The sequence below is a fragment of the Oncorhynchus nerka genome, linkage group LG7 (genome assembly GCF_034236695.1).
Source record: "Oncorhynchus nerka isolate Pitt River linkage group LG7, Oner_Uvic_2.0, whole genome shotgun sequence".
NCBI classification, from domain to species: Eukaryota; Metazoa; Chordata; class Actinopteri; order Salmoniformes; family Salmonidae; genus Oncorhynchus; species Oncorhynchus nerka.
The window spans coordinates 2,136,080-2,161,497 of NC_088402.1; the positions used below are offsets into that span (position 1 = coordinate 2,136,080).

The 25,418-nt window shown below is 39.6% G+C and overlaps 1 protein-coding gene across 2 annotated transcripts in view; it reads left to right on the forward strand.

The window, feature by feature from the left end:
- fam91a1 (family with sequence similarity 91 member A1) overlaps window positions 1-23,830 on the forward strand; it is a 140,191-nt gene extending 116,361 nt beyond the window's left edge. For both annotated transcript variants that reach the window (XM_065020109.1, XM_065020110.1), the window contains 4 exons: window positions 3,378-3,476; window positions 8,428-8,551; window positions 8,679-8,748; window positions 21,178-23,830. In XM_065020109.1, the coding sequence (XP_064876181.1) occupies window positions 3,378-3,476; window positions 8,428-8,551; window positions 8,679-8,748; window positions 21,178-21,366 (482 nt within the window). In that variant the 3' untranslated portion in view covers window positions 21,367-23,830. The remainder of the gene's footprint in view (window positions 1-3,377; window positions 3,477-8,427; window positions 8,552-8,678; window positions 8,749-21,177) is intronic.
- The last annotated feature ends 1,588 nt before the right edge of the window (window positions 23,831-25,418 follow it).

Here is a 25,418-nt window from a genome sequence, read left to right on the forward strand (position 1 = left end):
AGGACTGTACTGCGCCGTTACATGCCTGTTTGTGGGCCGCCTGATAGCACAAACCATTCTTCTTGGACCTCTCTCATCAACAGGCTGTTTGTGCTCACATGACTGCCGCTGGGTTTTTTGTTTGTCACACCATTCTCTGGAAACCCTAGACACTATCGTGTGTGAAAGCCCCGGAGGCCATTTCTGAGATACTGGAACCAGCTCGCCTGGCACCAACAATCTACCACGCTCAAAGTTGCTTCAGGTCACTGGTTTTGCCCATTCTAATGTTCAATCGAGTAACTGAATGCCTTAATGCCGGTCTGCCTGCTTTATATAGCAATCCAAGGCCACTTGACTCACTGTCTGTAGGAACAAAACATTTTTGTGATGGTGTACCTAATAAACTGTCCGCTGAGTATATAATGAGTGAAGATGGTGCCGACGGACATGGCAGGTCTGCTTCTGCTTCTAGCTCCTAAGCAACGTTGTAGGATATATATATATATATATTGTTTTTTGTGTCATTTCCAACATATTAGCCCATAATGTTTTTTGTGTTATTGCATACGGCCAGAAAGAACTTTTGGATATCAGTGCGGCGGTAAACCACTAGCATTACGGCCAGAAATACGACTTTCCCAAATTGGGTCCTTTGTTCGTACCCCCCAGGGCAATTGAACTTGTCTAGTTCGACTTAGGAGGTGGAGGTGCACACCATCCACCGCTTCTGAGTATTTTACTCGCCAATGTTCAGTCCCTGGACAGTGAAGTCGACGAGCTCAGGGCGAGGATCTCCTTCCAGAGTGACGTCATGGATTGTAGCATACTCTGTTTTACGGAATAATGGCTCTCTCCGGATATACTGTCCCCATCCATTACAGCCAGCTGGGTTCTCAGTACATCACACAGACAGGAATAAAGAACTCTCCGGGAAGAAGAAAGGTAAGTGTTTCATGATTAACTACTCATGGTGTAACGTACAGAAACTCAAGTCCTTTTGTTCACCCGACCTAGAATACATTACAATCAAATGCCGTCCGTATTACCTCCCAAGAGAATTCTCTTCGGTTATATTCACAGCCGTGTAAATTCCCCCTAGAGCCACGACGGCCCTTAAGGAACTACCCTGGACTTTGTGCAAACTGGAAGCGTGAACCACCACCGCATTTAACCATGGCAAGGTGCCTGGGAATATAGTTGATTACAAACAGTGCAGTTTTTTGTCCTTAAGCCATTTTGCCACAACTTTGGAAGTATGCTTGGGGTCATTGTCCATTTGGAAGACCCATTTGCGACCAAGCTTTAACTTCCTGACTGATGTCTTGAGGCGTTGCTTCAATATATCCACATAATTTTCCTTCCTCATGATGCCATCTATTTTGTGAAGTGCACCAGTCCCTCCTGCAGCAAAGCACCCCCACAACATGATGCTGCCATCCCCGTGCTTCATGGTTGGGATGGTGTTCTTCGGCTTGCAAGCCTCCCCCTTTGTCCTCCAAACATAACGATGGTCATTATGGCCAAACAGTTTTATTTTGTTTCATCAGATCAGAGGACATTTCTCCAAAAAGTACGATTTTTGTCCCCATGTGCAGTTGTAAACCGTAGTCTGGCTTTTTATGGCGGATTTGGAGCAGTGGCTTCTTCCTTGCTGAGCGGCCTTTCAGGTTATGTCGATATAGGACTCGTTTTACTGTGGCTATAGATACTTTTGTACCTGTTTCCTCCAGCATCTTCACAAGGTTCTTTGCTGTTGATTTGTACTTTTTGCACCAAAGTACGTTCCTCTCTAGGAGACAGAACACGTCTCCTTCCTGAGCGGTATGACGGCTGCGTGGTCCCATGGTGTTTAAACTTGCGTACTATTGTTTGTACAGATGAACGTGGTACATTCATGCATTTGGAAATTGCCCCCAAGGACGAACCAGACTTGTGGATGTCTACTATTTTTTTTCTGAGGTCTTGGCTGATTTAAAAAAAAAATCATGATGTCAAGCAAAGAGGCACTGAGTTTGAAGGTAGGCCTTCACATACGTCCACTGGTACACTTCCAATTGACACAAATGATGTCAATTAGCCTATCAGAAGCTTCTAAAGCCATGACATCATTTTCATGGAATTTACCAAGTTGTTTAAAGGCACAGACAACTTAGTGTATGTAAACTTCTGACCCACTGGAATTGTGATACATCGAATTATAAGTGAAATAATCTGTCTGTAAACAATTGTTGGAAAAATGACTTGTGTCATGCACATCGTAGATGTCCCAACCGACTTGCCAAAACTATAGTTCGTTAACAAGAAATTTGTGGAGTGTTTGAAAAACAAGTTTTATTGACTCCAACCTAAGTGTATGTAAACTTCCTGTCTTTATCTGAATGTGGCAGGGTCAACAGACAATAATGGATTATAAACTACAACTTACGACTTCAAAGGGAAAACCAGCCACGTCGCAGACAAGGACTTCTTGCTCCCGGACAAGCTAAACACTTTCTTCGCCCTCTTTAAGGATAACACAGTGCCATCGACAGTGCCATCGCTCCCATGGACTGTGGGCACTCGTTCTCCGAGGCCGACTTGATTAAGACATTTAAGCGTGTTAACCCTCGTAAGGCTGCCGGTCCAGACAGCATCCCTAGCTGCGTCCTCAGAGCATGTGCAGACCAGCTGGCTGGTGTGTTTACGGACATATTCAATCTCTCCCTATCCCAGTCTGTTGTCCCCACATGCTTCAAGATGGCCACCATTCTTCCTGTACCCAAGAAAGCAAAAGTAACTGAACAGAGGGACTATCGTCCCGTGGCACCAACTTCTGTCATCATGAAGTGCTTTGAGAGGCTAGTCAAGGATCATATCACCGCCACCTTACCTGCCACCCTAGACCCAATTTCAATACCACCTCAATAAATCCACAGACCATGCAATCGCCATTTCACTGCCCTATCCCATCCTGGACAAGAGGAATAACTATGTAAGAATGCTGTTCATTGCCAACAGCTCAGCATTCAACACCACAGTACCCTTCAAGCTCATCATTTGGGTCTGATCCCCGCCCTATGCAACTGGGTCCTAGACTTCTTGGAGAAGGTATAAACCTTAAAGTTCCTCCGGGGAACACGTCACTGACAATCTGAAATGGTCCACCCAACACAGACAGTGTGGTGAAGAAGGCGCAACAGAGCCTCTTCAACCTCAGGAGGCTGAGGAAATTTGTCTTGGTCCCTAAGACCCTCACAAACTTTTACAGATGCACAATTGAGAGCATCCCTTCTGGCCTGGTACAGCAACTGCACCGCCCTCAACCGCAGGGCTCTCCAGAGGGTCAACTGGGTTTCTAATCCTTATTTAACTAGGCAACTGGGTGGTGGATAACAATTGTTATATTGTCTATACAGGAGACAGTCATCTGGGAGGTGGGTTGGAGGCCAACAGCAGCACGGAGTCCTTTGAGCTGGTCACAGAGGACAACAATGGAGGAAAGCAAGCAGCAGAAGGTATAGTACAGTCTACTCAAACTAGGGGGCGATCTGAAATAGCACCCTATTCCCTATGTAGTGCACTGCTTTTGGAGAAGGAAAGCAAGCGGCAGAAGGGGACAGTGGGGCTACTCAAACTGGTGCTTTGTTCCAAGGTTCATACTACTAGTATACCACTTAGAATACAATAGTGACTATTCATCCCTTTGGAAGAGGCTTTTGAATCAGACTTCAGGAACACCTTCCTAATAAGGAGTTGCACCCCCCTTCCCCCTATCTGTTTCTAACTGAGTGTCCACAACATTAGGAACACCTTCCTAATAAGGAGTTGCACCCCCCTTCCCCCTATCTGTTTCTAACTGAGTGTCCACAACATTAGGAACACCTTCCTAATAAGGAGTTGCACCCCTTCCCCTATCTGTTTCTAACTGAGTGTCCACAACATTAGGAACACCTTCCTAATAAGGAGTTGCACCCCCCTTCCCCCTATCTGTTTCTAACTGAGTGTCCACAACATTAGGAACACCTTCCTAATAAGGAGTTGCTTCCCCCTTCCCCCTATCTGTTTCTGAGTGTCCACAACATTAGGAACACCTTCCTAATAAGGACTTGCACCCCCTTCCCCCTTCTGTTTCTAACTGAGAATTGACTCTTCCTATAAGGCTGGATGTTCCCCCTTTGGATGGTGGATCATTCTTGATTAGGAACACCTTCCTAATAAGGACTTGCACCCAGCTTTTGGTTGACTTCTTGACACAAACTGGATGTCCTGGATGGTGGATCATTCAAAGGCACTTTAATCTGGGTCTCTGTTGAATGACACAAAAACAATCCAGCAGCATTGTCCCCAGTTCTTATAAAACCCTTCATCTACATGTCTCCTCCCCTCCATCTACATGTCTCCTCCCCTTCATCACTGTTCCTCCCCTTCATCTGGTGTCTCCTCCCCTCCATCTATGTCTCCTCCCTTCATGACATGTCTCAAACACAATCCATGTCTCCATTCATCCCATGTCTTATAATGTCTCCTCCCCTCCGTCTACATGTCTCCTCCCCCATCTACATGTCTCCTCCCCTTCATCTACATGTCTCCTCCCCTTCATCTACATGTCTCCTCCCCTCCATCTACATGTCTCCTCCCCTCCATCTACATGTCTCCTCCCCTCCATCTACATGTCTCCTCCCCTTCATCTACATGTCTCCTCCCCTTCATCTACATGTCTCCTCCCCACCATCTACATGTCTCCTCCCCTTCATCTACATGTCTCCTCCCCTCCATCTACATTTACATGACATTTAAGTCATTTAGCAGACGCTCTTATCCAGAGCGACTTACAAATTGGTGCATTCACCTTATGACATCCAGTGGAGCAGCCACTTTACAATAGTGCATCTAAATCTTTTAAGGGGGGGTGAGAAGGATTACTTTATCCTATCTTAGGTATTCCTTAAAGAGGTGGGGTTTCAGGTGTCTCCGGAAGGTGGTGATTGACTCCGCTGTCCTGGCGTCGTGAGGGAGTTTGTTCCACCATTGGGGGGCCAGAGCAGCGAACAGTTTTGACTGGGCTGAGCGGGAACTGTACTTCCTCAGTGGTAGGGAGGCGAGCAGGCCAGAGGTGGATGAACGCAGTGCCCTTGTTTGGGTGTAGGGCCTGATCAGAGCCTGGAGGTACTGAGGTGCCGTTCCCCTCACAGCTCCGTAGGCAAGCACCATGGTCTTGTAGCGGATGCGAGCTTCAACTGGAAGCCAGTGGAGAGAGCGGAGGAGCGGGGTGACGTGAGAGAACTTGGGAAGGTTGAACACCAGACGGGCTGCGGCGTTCTGGATGAGTTGTAGGGTTTAATGGCACAGGCAGGGAGCCCAGCCAACAGCGAGTTGCAGTAATCCAGACGGGAGATGACAAGTGCCTGGATTAGGACCTGCGCCGCTTCCTGTGTGAGGCAAGGTCGTACTCTGGGATGTTGTAGAGCATGAACCTACAGGAACGGGCCACCGCCTTGATGTTAGTTGAGAACGACAGGGTGTTGTCCAGGATCACGCCAAGGTTCTTAGCGCTCTGGGAGGAGGACACAGTGGAGTTGTCAATCGTGATGGCGAGATCATGGAACGGGCAGTCCTTCCCGGGAGGAAGAGCAGCTCCGTCTTGCCGAGGTTCAGCTTGAGGTGGTGATCCGTCATCCACACTGATATGTCTGCCAGACATGCAGAGATGCGATTCGCCACCTGGTCATCAGAAGGGGGAAAGGAGAAGATTAATTGTGTGTCGTCTGCATAGCAATGATAGGAGAGACCATGTGAGGTTATGACAGAGCCAAGTGACTTGGTGTATAGCGAGAATAGGAGAGGGCCTAGAACAGAGCCCTGGGGGACACCAGTGGTGAGAGCACGTGGTGAGGAGACGGATTCTCGCCACGCCACCTGGTAGGAGCGACCTGTCAGGTAGGACGCAATCCAAGCGTGGGCCGCGCCGGAGATGCCCAACTCGGAGAGGGTGGAGAGGAGGATCTGATGGTTCACAGTATCGAAGGCAGCCGATAGGTCTAGAAGGATGAGAGCAGAGGAGAGAGAGTTAGCTTTAGCAGTGCGGAGCGCCTCCGTGATACAGAGAAGAGCAGTCTCAGTTGAATGACTAGTCTTGAAACCTGACTGATTTGGATCAAGAAGGTCATTCTGAGAGAGATAGCGGGAGAGCTGGCCAAGGACGGCACGTTCAAGAGTTTTGGAGAGAAAAGAAAGAAGGGATACTGGTCTGTAGTTGTTGACATCGGAGGGATCGAGTGTAGGTTTTTTCAGAAGGGGTGCAACTCTCGCTCTCTTGAAGACGGAAGGGACGTAGCCAGCGGTCAGGGATGAGTTGATGAGCGAGGTGAGGTAAGGGAGAAGGTCTCCGGAAATGGTCTGGAGAAGAGAGGAGGGGATAGGGTCAAGCGGGCAGGTTGTTGGGCGGCCGGCCGTCACTAGACGCGAGATTTCATCTGGAGAGAGAGGGGAGAAAGAGGTCAGAGCACAGGGTAGGGCAGTGTGAGCAGAACCAGCGGTGTCGTTTGACTTAGCAAACGAGGATCGGATGTCGTCGACCTTCTTTTCAAAATGGTTGACGAAGTCATCTGCAGAGAGGGAGGAGGGGGGATTCCGGAGGGAGGAGAAGGTGGCAAAGAGCTTCCTAGGGTTAGAGGCAGATGCTTGGAATTTAGAGTGGTAGAAAGTGGCTTTAGCAGCAGCGACAGAAGAGGAAAATGTAGAGAGGGAGGGAGTGAAAGGATGCCAGGTCCGCAGAGGCGAGTTTTCCTCCATTTCCGCTCGGCTGCCCGGAGCCCTGTTCTGTGAGCTCGCAATGAGTCGTCGAGCCACGGAGCGGGAGGGGAGGACCGAGCCGGCCTGGAGGATAGGGGACATAGAGAGTCAAAGGATGCAGAAAGGGAGGAGAGGAGGGTTGAGGAGGCAGAATCAGGAGATAGGTTGGAGAAGGTTTGAGCAGAGGGAAGAGATGATAGGATGGAAGAGGAGAGAGTAGCGGGGGAGAGAGAGCGAAGGTTGGGACGGCGCGATACCATCCGAGTAGGGGCAGTGTGGGAAGTGTTGGATGAGAGCGAGAGGGAAAAGGATACAAGGTAGTGGTCGGAGACTTGGAGGGGAGTTGCAATGAGGTTAGTGGAAGAACAGCATCTAGTAAAGATGAGGTCGAGCGTATTGCCTGCCTTGTGAGTAGGGGGGGAAGGTGAGAGGGTGAGGTCAAAAGAGGAGGGAGTGGAAAAAAGGAGGCAGAGAGGAAAGAGTCAAAGGTAGACGTGGGGAGGTTAAAGTCGCCCAGAACTGTGAGAGGTGAGCCGTCCTCAGGAAAGGAGCTTATCAAGGCATCAAGCTCATTGATGAACTCTCCAAGGGAACCTACATGTCTCCTCCCCTCCATCTACATGTCTCCTCCCCACCATCTACATGTCTCCTCCCCTTCATCTACACTGATTGAAATGGATTTAACAAGTGACATCAATAAATGATCATGACTATGTCATGGAGGGAGTAGGTGTTCCTAATGGTTTGTCCACTCAGTCTACAGTATATAGTCACCTGGTTAGACTATGTCATGGAGGGAGTAGGTGTTCCTGATGTGTTGTCCACTCAGTCTACAGTATATATTCACCTGGTTAGTCTATGTCATGGAGGGAGTAGGTGTTCCTAATGTTTTGTCCACTCAGTCTACAGTATATATTCACCTGGTTAGTCTATGTCATGGAGGGAGTAGGTGTTCCTAATGTTTTGTCCACTCAGTCTACAGTATATATTCACCTGGTTAGTCTATGTCATGGAGGGAGTAGGTGTTCCTAATGTTTTGTCCACTCAGTCTACACTATATATTCACCTGGTTAGTCTATGTCATGGAGGGAGTAGGTGTTCCTGATGTGTTGTCCACTCAGTCTACAGTATATATTCACCTGGTTAGACTATGTCATGGAGGGAGTAGGTGTTCCTAATGTTTTGTCCACTCAGTCTACAGTATATATTCCACCTGGTTAGACTATGTCATGGAGGGAGTAGGTGTTCCTAATGTTTTGTCCACTCAGTCTACAGTATATATTCACCTGGTTAGACTATGTCATGGAGGGAGTAGGTGTTCCTAATGTTTTGTCCACTCAGTCTACAGTATATATTCACCTGGTTAGTCTATGTCATGGAGGGAGTAGGTGTTCCTGATGTGTTGTCCACTCAGTCTACAGTATATAGTCACCTGGTTAGTCTATGTCATGGAGGGAGTAGGTGTTCCTAATGTTTTGTCGACTCAGTCTACAGTATATATTGTTAATGTGTTTTTAGTAAGTCTGTGTCACTGAGAGGTCAAAAGGGAATTTCCATCCTTGGTTTTATTCTAATCTATTCTATATTCTTATACTATCACGTTCCGTTCTGTGACTTATCTCTCTTCTTGTCCCCGTTTGATGATGTAATGTTTTGTACCCCCCCCCCCTGCAGTGCCGTTGACAGAAGATGAGTGGGTCCCTCTCGAGCTGTGCTTTGGGATGCCTCTCTTCAGCTCCGAGCTCAACCGCAAAATATGCCGAAAGATCGCCTCGCACGGCCTCTGTAGCAAAGACAGGTACTGGAGGAACTTTTACTGGAGGGAAATGGAAAAAGACTAGAGGTTGTTTTTTTTTGGGGGGGGTGTTATCTTATAAAGTGTCAACTTAAAAGAAGGATGAAGGTGTAATTCTTTGTTGTTTCAGCCTTCAAGACTTACTTCATTCCAGCCGAACACTGTCACTGAATGTTCTGAGTTTTGTTCAGTCGTTCCAGGTAAGAGCTGCTTTCTATTGTATTACACCTTGCTGCCACTTGAAGAGCACTCAAATCAAACCAGCCAATCGGAACAGAACACTGAAAGTGGTCCAGTCTCATAAACCTGTTTCCATGCTGCCACCCCTCAAGCGCCCAGCCAGAACCCCTATAAACCTATGGCCATGAGAGAAGCATCCTCTTTCGGAATCAGACACATAATACAGCAGCACATAGAGGGAAATAAAATAGAGAAAGAAATGAGGTCATACTGAGGACATTAAGACTGCAAAAATAAACCAGACAACAGCAACATGAATGATAATTACATCATCCTTATAACTGTCATTATCAAAACAGGTGATGCACAAATATACATATATCCACATACATACATATATCAATATCCATATATCAATATCCATATATCAATATCCATATATCAATATCCATATATCAATATCCATATATCAATATCCATATATCAATATACATATATCATATATCAATATACATATATCAATATCCATATATCCATATATCAATATACATATATCCATATATCAATATACATATATCAATATCCATATATCCATATATCAATATCCATATATCAATATCCATATATCAATATACCCATATATCATATCAATATCCATATATCAATATACATATATCAATATCCATATATCCATCCATATCAATATCCATATCCATATAATATCCATATATCAATATCCATATATCAATATCCATATATCAATATCCATATATCAATATCCATATATCAATATCCATATATCAATATACATATATCAATATCCATATATCAATATCCATATATCAATATCCATATATCCATATATCAATATCCATATATCAATATCATATATCAATATCCATATATCCATATATCCATATATAATATCCATATATCCATATATCAATATCCATATATCAATATACATATCAATATACATATATCAATATCCATATATCAATATCCATATATCAATATCCATATATCAATATCCATATATCAATATCCATATATCAATATCCATATATCAATATCCATATATCAATATCCATATATCAATATCCATATATCATATACATATATCAATATCCATATATCAATATCCATATATCAATATCCATATATCAATATCCATATATCAATATCCATATATCAATATCCATATATCAATATCCATATATCAATATCAATATCCCATATATCAATATCCATATATCAATATCCATATATCAATATACATATATCAATATCCATATATCAATATCCATATATCAATATCCATATATCAATATCCATATATCAATATCCATATATCCATATATATCCAATATCCATATATCAATATACATATATCAATATCCATATATCAATATCCATATATCAATATCCATATAATATCAATATCCATATATCAATATCCATATATCAATATCCATATATCAATATACATATATCAATATCCATATATCAATATCCATATATCAATATCCATATATCAATATCCATATATCCATATATCAATATCCATATCAATATCCATATATCAATATCCATATATCAATATCCATATATCAATATCCATATATCAATATCCATATATCAATATCCATATATCAATATCCATCAATATCCATATATCCATATATCAATATCCATATATCAATATCCATATATCAATATCCATATATCCATATATCAATATCCATATATCAATATCCATATATCAATATACATATATCAATATCCATATATCAATATCCATATATCAATATCCATATATCAATATACATATATCAATATCCATATATCAATATACATATATCAATATCCATATATCAATATCCATATATCAATATATCAATATACATATATCCATATATCAATATCCATATACATATATCAATATCCATATATCAATATCCATATACATATATCAATATCCATATATCAATATCCATATACATATATCAATATCCATATACATATATCAATATCCATATATCAATATCCATATATCAATATCCATATATCAATATCCATATATCCATATATCAATATACATATATCAATATCCATATATCCATATATCAATATATATCATATATCCATATATCAATATCCATATATCATATATCAATATCCATATATCAATATCCATATATCAATATCCATATATCAATATCATATATCATATCCATATATCAATATATATCAATATCCATATATCAATATCCATATATCAATATCCATATATCAATATCCATATATCAATATCCATATATCAATATCCATATATCAATATCCATATATCCATATATCAATATCCATATATCAATATCCATATATCAATATCCATATATCCATATATCAATATCCATATATCCATATATCAATATCCATATATCAATATCCATATATCAATATCCATATATCAATATCCATATATCAATATCCATATATCAATATCCATATATCAATATCCATATATCAATATCCATATATCAATATATCAATATCCATATATCAATATCCATATATCAATATCCATATATCAATATCCATATATCAATATCCATATATCTATATCAATATCCATATATCAATATCCATATATCAATATCCATATATCAATATCCATATATCAATATCCATATATCAATATCCATATATCAATATCCATATATCAATATCCATATATCAATATCCATATATCAATATCCATATATCAATATCCATATATCAATATATCATATATCAATATCCATATATCAATATCCATATATCAATATCCATATATCAATATCCATATATCAATATCCATATATCAATATCATATCCATATATCAATATCCATATATCCATATATCAATATCCATATATCAATATCCATATATCAATATCCATATATCAATATCCATATATCAATATATATCCATATATCAATATCCATATATCAATATCCATATATCAATATCAATATCCATATCCATATCAATATCCATATATCAATATCCATATATCAATATCCATATCCATATATCAATATCCATATATCAATATCCATATATCCATATATCAATATCCATATATAATATCCATATATCAATATCCATATATCAATATCCATATATCACAATATCCATATATCAATATCCATATATCAATATCCATATATCAATATCCATATATCAATATCCATATATACAATATCAATATCCATATATCAATATCCATATATCAATATCCATATATCAATATCCATATATCAATATCCATATATCAATATCCATATATCAATATCCATATATCAATATCAATATCCATATATCAATATCCATATATCAATATCAATATCATATATCCATATATCAATATCCATATATACATATATCAATATCCATATATCAATATATCAATATCCATATATCAATATATCAATATATATATCATATATCCATATATATCAATATCCATATATATCCATATATCAATATCCATATATCAATATATCAATATCCATATATCCATATATCAATATCATATATCAATATATCCATATATCCATATATAATATCCATATATCCAATATCCATATATCAATATATATATCAATATCCATATATCAATATATCATATATCAATATATATACATATATCAATATCCATATATCAATATCCATATATCAATATCCATATATCAATATCATATCATATATCCATATATCCATATATCAATATCCATATATACATATATCAATATCCATATATCAATATATCCATATATCAATATCCATATATCATATATATCAATATCCATATATCAATATCATATCCATATATCAATATCAATATCCATATATCAATATATCAATATCCATATATCAATATCCATATATCAATATCCATATATCAATATCCATATATATCAATATCAATATCCATATATCAATATCATCAATATCAATATCCATATATCAATATCCATATATCCATATCCATATATCCATATATCAATATCCATATATCAATATATCAATATCAATATCAATATCCATATATCAATATCCATATATCAATATCCATATATATATCCATATCAATATCCATATATCAATATATCAATATCCATATATCCATATATCAATATCCATATATAATATCATATATCAATATCCATATATCAATATCCATATATCAATATCCATATATCAATATCAATCAATATCCATATATATCATATATCAATATCCAATATCCATATATCATATATCATATAATATATATCCATATATCAATATCCATATATCAATATCCATATATCAATATCCAATATCCATATATCAATATCCATATATCCATATATCAATATCCATATATATCATATATCCAATATCAATATCCATATATCAATATCCATATATCCATATATCAATATCCATATATCCATATATCAATATCCATATATCCATATATCAATATCCATATATACATATATCAATATCCATATATCAATATCCATATATCAATATCCATATATCAATATCCATATATCCATATATCAATATCCATATATCCATATATCAATATCCATATATCAATATCCATATATCCATATATCCATATATACCATATATCAATATCCATATATCAATATCCATATATCCCATATATCAATATCCATATATCCAATATCAATATCCATATATCAATATCAATATCCATATATCAATATCCATATATCAATATCCATATATCCATATATCAATATCCATATATCAATATCCATATATCAATATCCATATATCCATATATCAATATCATATATCAATATCCATATATAATATCATATATCAATATCCATATATCAATATATATCAATATCCATATATCAATATCCATATATCCATATATCAATATCCATATATCAATATCCATATATCAATATCAATATCCATATATCCATATATCAATATCCATATATACATATATCAATATCCATATATCAATATCCATATATCAATATCCATATATCAATATATCAATATCCATATATCAATATCCATATATCCATATATATCAATATCCATATATCAATATCCATATATCCAATATCCATATATCAATATCCATATATCAATATCCATATATCCATATATCAATATCCATATATCAATATATATATATATCCATATATCCATATATCAATATCCATATATACATATATCAATATCCATATATCAATATCCATATATCCATATATCAATATCCATATATCAATATCCATATATCCATATCCATATATATATCAATATCCATATATCCATATATCAATATCCATATATCAATATCCATATATCAATATCCATATATCATATATCAATATCCATATATATCATATATCAATATCCATATATCAATATCCATATATCAATATCAATATATCAATATCCATATATCAATATCCATATATCAATATATATCATATATCAATATCCATATATCAATATCCATATATCAATATATCAATATCCATATATCAATATCCATATATCAATATCCATATATCAATATCCATATATCAATATCCATATATCAATATCCATATATCTATATCAATATCCATATATCCATATATCAATATCAATATCCATATCCATATATCAATATCCATATATCAATATCCATATATCAATATCCATATATCAATATCCATATATCAATATCCATATATCAATATCCATATATCAATATCCATATATCAATATCCATATATCTATATCAATATCCATATATCCATATATCAATATCAATATCCATATCCATATATCAATATCCATATATCAATATCCATATATCAATATACATATATCAATATCCATATATCAATATCCATATATCCATATATCAATATACATATATCAATATCCATATATCCATATATCAATATAATATCATATATCAATATCCATATATCAATATCCATATATACATATATCAATATCCATATATCAATATCCATATATCAATATATCAATATCCATATATCAATATCCATATATCAATATACATATATCAATATCCATATATCAATATCCATATATCAATATACATATATCAATATACATATATCAATATACATATATCAATATCCATATATCAATATCCATATATCCATATATCAATATCCATATATCAATATACATATATCAATATCCATATATCAATATCCATATATCAATATCCATATATCAATATACATATATCAATATCCATATATCAATATCCATATATCAATATCCATATATCCATATATCAATATCCATATATCAATATCCATATATCCATATATCAATATACATATATCAATATCCATATATCCATATATCAATATCCATATATCAATATCCATATATCAATATCCATATATCAATATCCATATATACATATATCAATATCCATATATCAATATCCATATATCAATATCCATATATACATATATCAATATCCATATATCAATATCCATATATCAATATCCATATATCAATATCCATATATCAATATCCATATATCAATATACATATATCAATATCCATATATCAATATCCATATATCAATATCCATATATCAATATCCATATATCAATATCCATATATCAATATACATATATCAATATCCATATATCAATATCCATATATCAATATCCATATATCAATATCCATATATCAATATCCATATATCAATATACATATATCAATATCCATATATCAATATCCATATATCAATATCCATATATCAATATCCATATATCAATATCCATATATCAATATCCATATATCAATATACATATATCAATATCCATATATCCATATATCCATATATCCATATATCCATATATCCATATATACATATATCAATATCCATATATCAATATCCATATATCAATATATCAATATCCATATATCAATATCCATATATCAATATCCATATACATACATTGCCTTGCGAAAGTATTCGGCCCCCTTGAACTTTGCGACCTTTTGCCACATTTCAGGCTTCAAACATAAAGATATAAAACTGTATTTTTTTGTGAAGAATCAACAACAAGTGGGACACAATCATGAAGTGGAACGACATTTATTGGATATTTCAAACTTTTTTAACAAATCAAAAACTGAAAAATTGGGCGTGCAAAATGATTCAGCCCCAATATCCATTAAGTTAATACTTTGTAGCGCCACCTTTTGCTGCGATTACAGCTGTAAGTCGCTTGGGGTATGTCTCTATCAGTTTTGCACATCGAGAGACTGAATTTTTTTCCCATTCCTCCTTGCAAAACAGCTCGAGCTCAGCGAGGTTGGATGGAGAGCATTTGTGAACAGCAGTTTTCAGTTCTTTCCACAGATTCTCGATTGGATTCAGGTCTAGACTAATACATCACACCAGCTTTTTACAGAATCCTAATTTATAATCTCCCTTCACACTAATGGACAAATAGGGCCAAATAATGAGGAAAGTATGCAGACCCGGTCATTCTAGTGATTTTGTTATTTATGTCCAGTCTAACTGTAGATCTATATCAAATATTATTCCAGGACATCCCCTTTTGCACCAGGCTCGCTGTTCCAACACTCCGGCTGTTACACAATGTGGGCAAGGGGTGGAGAGAGAAAGATCTAGAGTAAGATCAACACGTCCCGTCCCATGGGAAAGTACTTCCCCTATATGGACTTTCTTTCATTTGATGGCATTGAGGAGAGCCCAGCATTTCATGACTACGGATGTGAGTGCTACAGGGTGGTAGTCATTTAGACAGGTTACCTTGGTGTTCTTGGGCACAGGGATTATGGTGGGTCTGCTTGAAACATGTAGGTATTACAGACTCAGTCAGGGGCAGGTTGAACATTTCACTTAAGAAACTTGCCAGTTGTTCAGCGCATATTCTGAGTAGACACCTTGGTAATCCGTCTGGCCCTGTGGCCTTGTGAATGTTGCCCTGTTTAAAGCTCTTGCTCACATCGGCTACAGAGACCGTGGTCACACAGTGGTCTGGAACACTGTCAATTTTTATTTTAAATAGAGAAAAACATAAAGGGGTCAAATACTTTTTCATGGCACTGTACATGAAAGAGCTGGCTCATTAGTACTGGTAACATACTACATGAAAGAGCTGGCTCATTAGTACTGGTAACATACCACATGAAAGAGCTGGCTCATTAGTACTGGTAACATACTACATGAAAGAGCTGGTTCATTAGTACTGGTAACATAGTACATGAAAGAGCTGGCTCATTAGTACTGGTAACATACCACATGAAAGAGCTGGCTCATTAGTACTGGTAACATACTACATGAAAGAGCTGGCTCATTAGTACTGGTAACATACTACATGAAAGAGCTGGCTCATTAGTACTGGTAACATACTACATGAAAGAGCTGGCTCATTAGTACTGGTAACATACCACATGAAAGAGCTGGCTCATTAGTACTGGTAACATACCACATGAAAGAGCTGGCTCATTAGTACTGGTAACATACTACTACATGAAAGAGCTGGCTCATTAGTACTGGTAACATACTACATGAAAGAGCTGGCTCATTAGTACTGGTAACATACTACATGAAAGAGCTGGCTCATTAGTACTGGTAACATACCACATGAAAGAGCTGGCTCATTAGTACTGGTAACATACTACATGAAAGAGCTGGCTCAAAGTACTGGTAACATACTACATGAAAGAGCTGGCTCATTAGTACTGGTAACATACCACATGAAAGAGCTGGCTCATTAGTACTGGTAACATACTACATGAAAGAGCTGGCTCATTAGTACTGGTAACATACTACATGAAAGAGCTGGCTCATTAGTACTGGTAACATACTACATGAAAGAGCTGGCTCATTAGTACTGGTAACATACTACATGAAAGAGCTGGCTCATTAGTACTGGTAACATACTACATGAAAGAGCTGGCTCATTAGTACTGGTAACATACCACATGAAAGAGCTGGCTCATTAGTACTGGTAACATACATACATGAAAGAGCTGGCTCATTAGTACTGGTAACATACTACATGAAAGAGCTGGCTCATTAGTACTGGTAACATACCACATGAAAGAGCTGGCTCATTAGTACTGGTAACATACTACATGAAAGAGCTGGCTCATTAGTACTGGTAACATACTACATGAAAGAGCTGGCTCATTAGTACTGGTAACATACTACATGAAAGAGCTGGCTCATTAGTACTGGTAACATACTACATGAAAGAGCTGGCTCATTAGTACTGGTAACATACTACATGAAAGAGCTGGCTCATTAGTACTGGTAACATACTACATGAAAGAGCTGGCTCATTAGTACTGGTAACATACTACATGAAAGAGCTGGCTCATTAGTACTGGTAACATACTACATGAAAGAGCTGGCTCATTAGTACTGGTAACATACTACATGAAAGAGCTGGCTCATTAGTACTGGTAACATACTACATGAAAGAGCTGGCTCATTAGTACTGGTAACATACTACATGAAAGAGCTGGCTCATTAGTACTGGTAACATACTACATGAAAGAGCTGGCTCATTAGTACTGGTAACATACTACATGAAAGAGCTGGCTCATTAGTACTGGTAACATACTACATGAAAGAGCTGGCTCATTAGTACTGGTAACATACTACATGAAAGAGCTGGCTCATTAGTACTGGTAACATACTACATGAAAGAGCTGGCTCATTAGTACTGGTAACATACTACATGAAAGAGCTGGCTCATTAGTACTGGTAACATACTACATGAAAGAGCTGGCTCATTAGTACTGGTAACATACTACATGAAAGAGCTGGCTCATTAGTACTGGTAACATACTACATGAAAGAGCTGGCTCATTAGTACTGGTAACATACTACATGAAAGAGCTGGCTCATTAGTACTGGTAACATACTACATGAAAGAGCTGGCTCATTAGTACTGGTAACATACCACATGAAAGAGCTGGCTCATTAGTACTGGTAACATACTACATGAAAGAGCTGGCTCATTAGTACTGGTAACATACTACATGAAAGAGCTGGCTCATTAGTACTGGTAACATACTACATGAAAGAGCTGGCTCATTAGTACTGGTAACATACTACATGAAAGAGCTGGCTCATTAGTACTGGTAACATACCACATGAAAGAGCTGGCTCATTAGTACTGGTAACATACTACATGAAAGAGCTGGCTCATTAGTACTGGTAACATACTACATGAAAGAGCTGGCTCATTAGTACTGGTAACATACTACATGAAAGAGCTGGCTCATTAGTACTGGTAACATACTACATGAAAGAGCTGGCTCATTAGTACTGGTAACATACTACATGAAAGAGCTGGCTCATTAGTACTGGTAACATACTACATGAAAGAGCTGGCTCATTAGTACTGGTAACATACTACATGAAAGAGCTGGCTCATTAGTACTGGTAACATACCACATGAAAGAGCTGGCTCATTAGTACTGGTAACATACTACATGAAAGAGCTGGCTCATTAGTACTGGTAACATACTACATGAAAGAGCTGGCTCATTAGTACTGGTAACATACCACATGAAAGAGCTGGCTCATTAGTACTGGTAACATACTACATGAAAGAGCTGGCTCATTAGTACTGGTAACATACTACATGAAAGAGCTGGCTCATTAGTACTGGTAACATACCACATGAAAGAGCTGGCTCATTAGTACTGGTAACATACTACATGAAAGAGCTGGCTCATTAGTACTGGTAACATACTACATGAAAGAGCTGGCTCATTAGTACTGGTAACATACTACATGAAAGAGCTGGCTCATTAGTACTGGTAACATACTACATGAAAGAGCTGGCTCATTAGTACTGGTAACATACTACATGAAAGAGCTGGCTCATTAGTACTGGTAACATACTACATGAAAGAGCTGGCTCATTAGTACTGGTAACATACTACATGAAAGAGCTGGCTCATTAGTACTGGTAACATACTACATGAAAGAGCTGGCTCATTAGTACTGGTAACATACTACATGAAAGAGCTGGCTCATTAGTACTGGTAACATACCACATGAAAGAGCTGGCTCATTAGTACTGGTAACATACTACATGAAAGAGCTGGCTCATTAGTACTGGTAACATACTACATGAAAGAGCTGGCTCATTAGTACTGGTAACATACTACATGAAAGAGCTGGCTCATTAGTACTGGTAACATACTACATGAAAGCGCTGGCTCATTAGTACTGGTAACATAGTACATGAAAGAGCTGGCTCATTAGTACTGGTAACATACTACATGAAAGAGCTGGCTCATTAGTACTGGTAACATACCACATGAAAGAGCTGGCTCATTAGTACTGGTAACAGACTACATGAAAGGGCTGGCTCATTAGTACTGGTAACATAGTACATGAAAGAGCTGGCTCATTAGTACTGGTAACATACCACATGAAAGAGCTGGCTCATTAGTACTGGTAACATAGTACATGAAAGAGCTGGCTCATTAGTACTGGTAACATACTACATGAAAGCGCTGGCTCGTTAGTACTGGTAACATAGTACATGAAAGAGCTGGCTCATTAGTACTGGTAACATACCACATGAAAGAGCTGGCTCATTAGTACTGGTAACATAGTACATGAAAGAGCTGGCTCATTAGTACTGGTAACATACCACATGAAAGAGCTGGCTCATTAGTACTGGTAACATAGTACATGAAAGAGCTGGCTCATTAGTACTGGTAACATACTACATGAAAGAGCTGGCTCATTAGTACTGGTAACATACCACATGAAAGAGCTGGCTCATTAGTACTGGTAACATACTACATGAAAGGGCTGGCTCATTAGTACTGGTAACATAGTACATGAAAGAGCTGGCTCATTAGTACTGGTAACATACCACATGAAAGAGCTGGCTCATTAGTACTGGTAACATAGTACATGAAAGAGCTGGCTCATTAGTACTGGTAACATACTACATGAAAGCGCTGGCTCGTTAGTACTGGTAACATAGTACATGAAAGAGCTGGCTCATTAGTACTGGTAACATACCACATGAAAGAGCTGGCTCATTAGTACTGGTAACATACTACATGAAAGAACTGGCTCATTAGTACTGGTAACATACTACATGAAAGAGCTGGCTCATTAGTACTGGTAACATACTACATGAAAGTAGAAAGTGGGTCGTGTTCATAAGGGCACACAACAGAAAACGTTTTTAAATGTTTTGCAATGGAAAATGTACATTAGCGTTTCGTATTGGATAATTCCAGGTATTTCTTATTGGACAATTCCTGCCCTGTTTTATTCCGTTTTTTTCCTTTTGGTGCCTAATGTACTGTGTTATAAACAACTGACCTTTGAACCCTGACCTGTGTGTCTTATAGGATGGCAGCCAGGGTCAGCCTGACCCTGACAGTGGAGTGTCCGGTCCTCTCAGCCAGCCCCCGGCCGAGTCTGGTGTTCCGCTGCCCGCTCTCAACCTCATCTTCAAGGATGGACAGCTGAGGGAGTGGAGTGGACGAGCACCTCCACCTCTCCACATCTCAGCCCTGCAGAAAGACCAGACCGTATAGACCTCTCAGCCCTGCAGAAAGACCAGACCTTATAGACCCCTCCACCTCTCAGCCCTGCAGAAAGACCAGACCCCTCCACCTCTCAGCCCTGCAGAAAGACCAGACCTTATAGACCCCTCCACCTCTCCACATCTCAGCCCTGCAGAAAGACCAGACCTTATAGACCTCTCCACATCTCAGCCCTGCAGAAAGACCAGACCTTATAGATCCCTAAACATCTCAGCCCTGCAGAAAGACCAGACCTTATAGACCCCTCCACCTCTCAGCCCTGCAGAAAGACCAGACCTTATAGACCCCTCCACCTCTCAGCCCTGCAGAAAGACCAGACCTTATAGACCCCTCCACCTCTCAGCCCTGCAGAAAGACCAGACCTTATAGACCCCTCCACCTCTCAGCCCTGCAGAAAGACCAGACCTTATAGACCCCTCCACATCTCAGCCCTGCAGAAAGACCAGACCTTATAGACCCCTCCACCACTCAGCCCTGCAGAAAGACCAGACCTTATAGACCCCTCCACCTCTCAGCCCTGCAGAAAGACCAGACCTTATAGACCTCTCAGCCCTGCAGAAAGACCAGACCTTATAGACCCCTCCACATCTCAGCCCTGCAGAAAGACCAGACCTTATATAGACCCCTCCACATCTCAGCCCTGCAGAAAGACCAGACCTTATAGACCTCTCCACATCTCAGCCCTGCAGAAAGACCAGACCTTATAGACCTCTCCACATCTCAGCCCTGCAGAAAGACCAGACCTTATAGACCCCTCCACATCTCAGCCCTGCAGAAAGACCAGACCTTATAGACCCCTCCACATCTCAGCCCTGCAGAAAGACCAGACCTTATAGACCCCTCCACATCTCAGCCCTGCAGAAAGACCAGACCTTATAGAACATGTCACCTTATCTCAAACACTCATTCAACCACATAACTATAACTTCCTGTCTCTGTCCTGCAAAACACCAGCCCACAGTAGCCCCACCCACCCTAAGCCATCCCCAAGACTTGATGGTGTTACTTTGGCGTGGCCATGAGGAGACTGTCTGTACTGGTGATTTACAGTGGTGATAGCTGGTGATGTCTAGACCCTTTAGACCAGTGGTTCCCAACCATGAGGAGACTGTCTGTACTGGTGATTTACAGTGGTGATAGCTGGTGATGTCTAGACCCTTTAGACCAGTGGTTCCCAACCATGAGGAGACTGTCTGTACTGGTGATTTACAGTGGTGATGTCTAGACCCTTTAGACCAGTGGTTCCCAACCATGAGGAGACTGTCTGTACTGGTGATTTACAGTGGTGATGTCTAGACCCTTTAGGCCAGTGGTTCCCAACCATGAGGAGACTGTCTGTACTGGTGATTTACAGTGGTGATGTCTAGACCCTTTAGACCAGTGGTTCCCAACCATGAGGAGACTGTCTGTACTGGTCATTTACAGTGGTGATAGCTGGTGATGTCTAGACCCTTTAGACCAGTGGTTCCCAACCATGAGGAGACTGTCTGTACTGGTCATTTACAGTGGTGATAGCTGGTGATGTCTAGACCCTTTAGGCCAGTGGTTCCCAACCTTTTTTGGTTACTGTGCCACCAACTGAATTCTGCTCTGCCTGAAGTACCCCATCATGAGGATTTTACCATTAGGCCTGTGGTCTCACAAGTCTTCTCTAGTAACCCCTGTGGATAGACCAGGTACCACCAGGGGTCCTAGTACCCCATCATGAGGATTTTACCATTAGGCCTGTGGTCTCACAAGTCTTCTCAAGTAACCCCTGTGGATAGACCAAATACCACCAGGGGTCCTAGTACCCCATCATGAGGATTTTACCATTAGGCCTATGGTCTCATGAGTCTTCTCTAGTAACCCCTGTGGATAGACTAAATACCCCCAGGGGTCTTAGTACCCCTGGTTGGGAACCACTGCATCAGGGCATCCAGAAAACATAGGAAACTATCAAAAGTATTGACAACACTGTAATGTTGAGTCCATAGAGTTCAATAGAAGTTCCCTTTAAAGTCCATAGAGTTCAATAGAAGTTCCCTTTAAAGTCCATAGAGTTCAATAGAAGTTCCCTTTAAAGTCCATAGAGTTCAATAGAAGTTCCCTTTAAAGTCCATAGAGTTCAATAGAAGTTCCCTTTAAAGTCCATAGAGTTCAATAGAAGTTCCCTTTAAAGTCCATAGAGTTCAATAAAGTTCCCTTTAAAGTCTACATTCAATGGTTAAAACATTTGCTGAATAATAGAAAAAGATTCACAAATAACTGTATTTTTTTGCTGACCTCAGTAGGTGTTTTTGATGGACTAAGCCTGGAATGGTTTGACCAGTTAGTATCTGTAGAGCAGGCATGGTCAACCCATTGATTATGTTAGTCACTCTCATTCAGATATATTAAAAACTGCAAACATTTCTCCCCACCCTGAAAATGTGTGGAATTGCAGTATATTTGTTAGAAAATCTTGCGTGGGTACGCTGACCCTCGAGCCACTTCGGCCCTGCATGATGGGAACGCTGACCCTCGAGCCACTTCGGCCCTGCATGATGGGAACGCTGACCCTCGAGCCACTTCGGCCCTGCATGATGGGAACGCTGACCCTCGAGCCACTTCGGCCCTGCATGATGGGAACGCTGACCCTCGAGCCACTTCGGCCCTGCATGATGGGAACGCTGACCCTCGAGCCACTTCGGCCCTGCATGATGGGAACGCTGACCCTCGAGCCACTTCGGCCCTGCATGATGGGAACGCTGACCCTCGAGCCACTTCAACCCTGCATGATGGGTACGCTGACCCTCGAGCCACTTCAACCCTGCATGATGGGTACGCTGACCCTCGAGCCACTTCGGTCCTGCATGATGGGAACGCTGACCCTCGAGCCACTTCGGCCCTGCATGATGGGAACGCTGACCCTCGAGCCACTTCGGCCCTGCATGATGGGAACGCTGACCCTCGAGCCACTTCGGCCCTGCATGATGGGAACGCTGACCCTCGAGCCACTTCGGCCCTGCATGATGGGAACGCTGACCCTCGAGCCACTTCGACCCTGCATGATGGGAACGCTGACCCTCGAGCCACTTCGGCCCTGCATGATGGGAACGCTGACCCTCGAGACACTTCAGCCCTGCATGATGGGAACGCTGACCCTCGAGCCACTTCGACCCTGCATGATGGGTACGCTGACCCTCGAGCCACTTCGGCCCTGCATGATGGGTACGCTGACCCTCGAGCCACTTCGGCCCTGCATGATGGGAACGCTGACCCTCGAGCCACTTCAACCCTGCATGATGGGTACGCTGACCCTCGAGCCACTTCGGCCCTGCATGATGGGAACGCTGACCCTCGAGCCACTTCGGCCCTGCATGATGGGAACGCTGACCCTCGAGCCACTTCGACCCTGCATGATGGGTACGCTGACCCTCGAGCCACTTCGGTCCCATGAAAGTTGGCCATCCCTGCTGTAGACTCCCCACACTAGACTCCCCAACCCCTCCCTCCTCCTCCTATAGGCCAAAGTTTAGAAGCCCACCCACCCCCATGCAAAAACAAAAAATCTGAAAAGACCTACTTCTTATTGAGGTGTCTTTAAATGTCACAGTGGGACTGGTGTAGTGCTCTTCTCTTCTATAGCCTATGGATCCATCATACGGCATGTTGACTCAAAAGCCTGTTCCCTTTTCAACCTAGTTTACTTTCAACCACAAAGGTATGGTTGTTGCTCGTGTCATGATTCCCCAAGGTGCAGTTCACTCTATCAGCCAGTAGTAGTTGGTGTTTTCTTCAGGAACTGGACGCCGGTCGGTTGGTTGGGGTGGGGGGGGGGGGGGGGTTTAGATCAACCTCGGATCAGAGGAGAGCTAGCTACCCCCTGCTTTATGCAAAACATTTCCCTCTCTGTTTGACTGAGGGAACACCAAAGACCACATTTTTGTTTTGTGGTTAAATTTTTCTTTGGGTTTTTATTTATCTTTTTTTTTTTTTCGTCTTTTATTTTGTATTTTTCTACCTGAATTATTATGACATCATCTTCTGTCATGTCCAGTAGACTTCTATATCTTTATCTC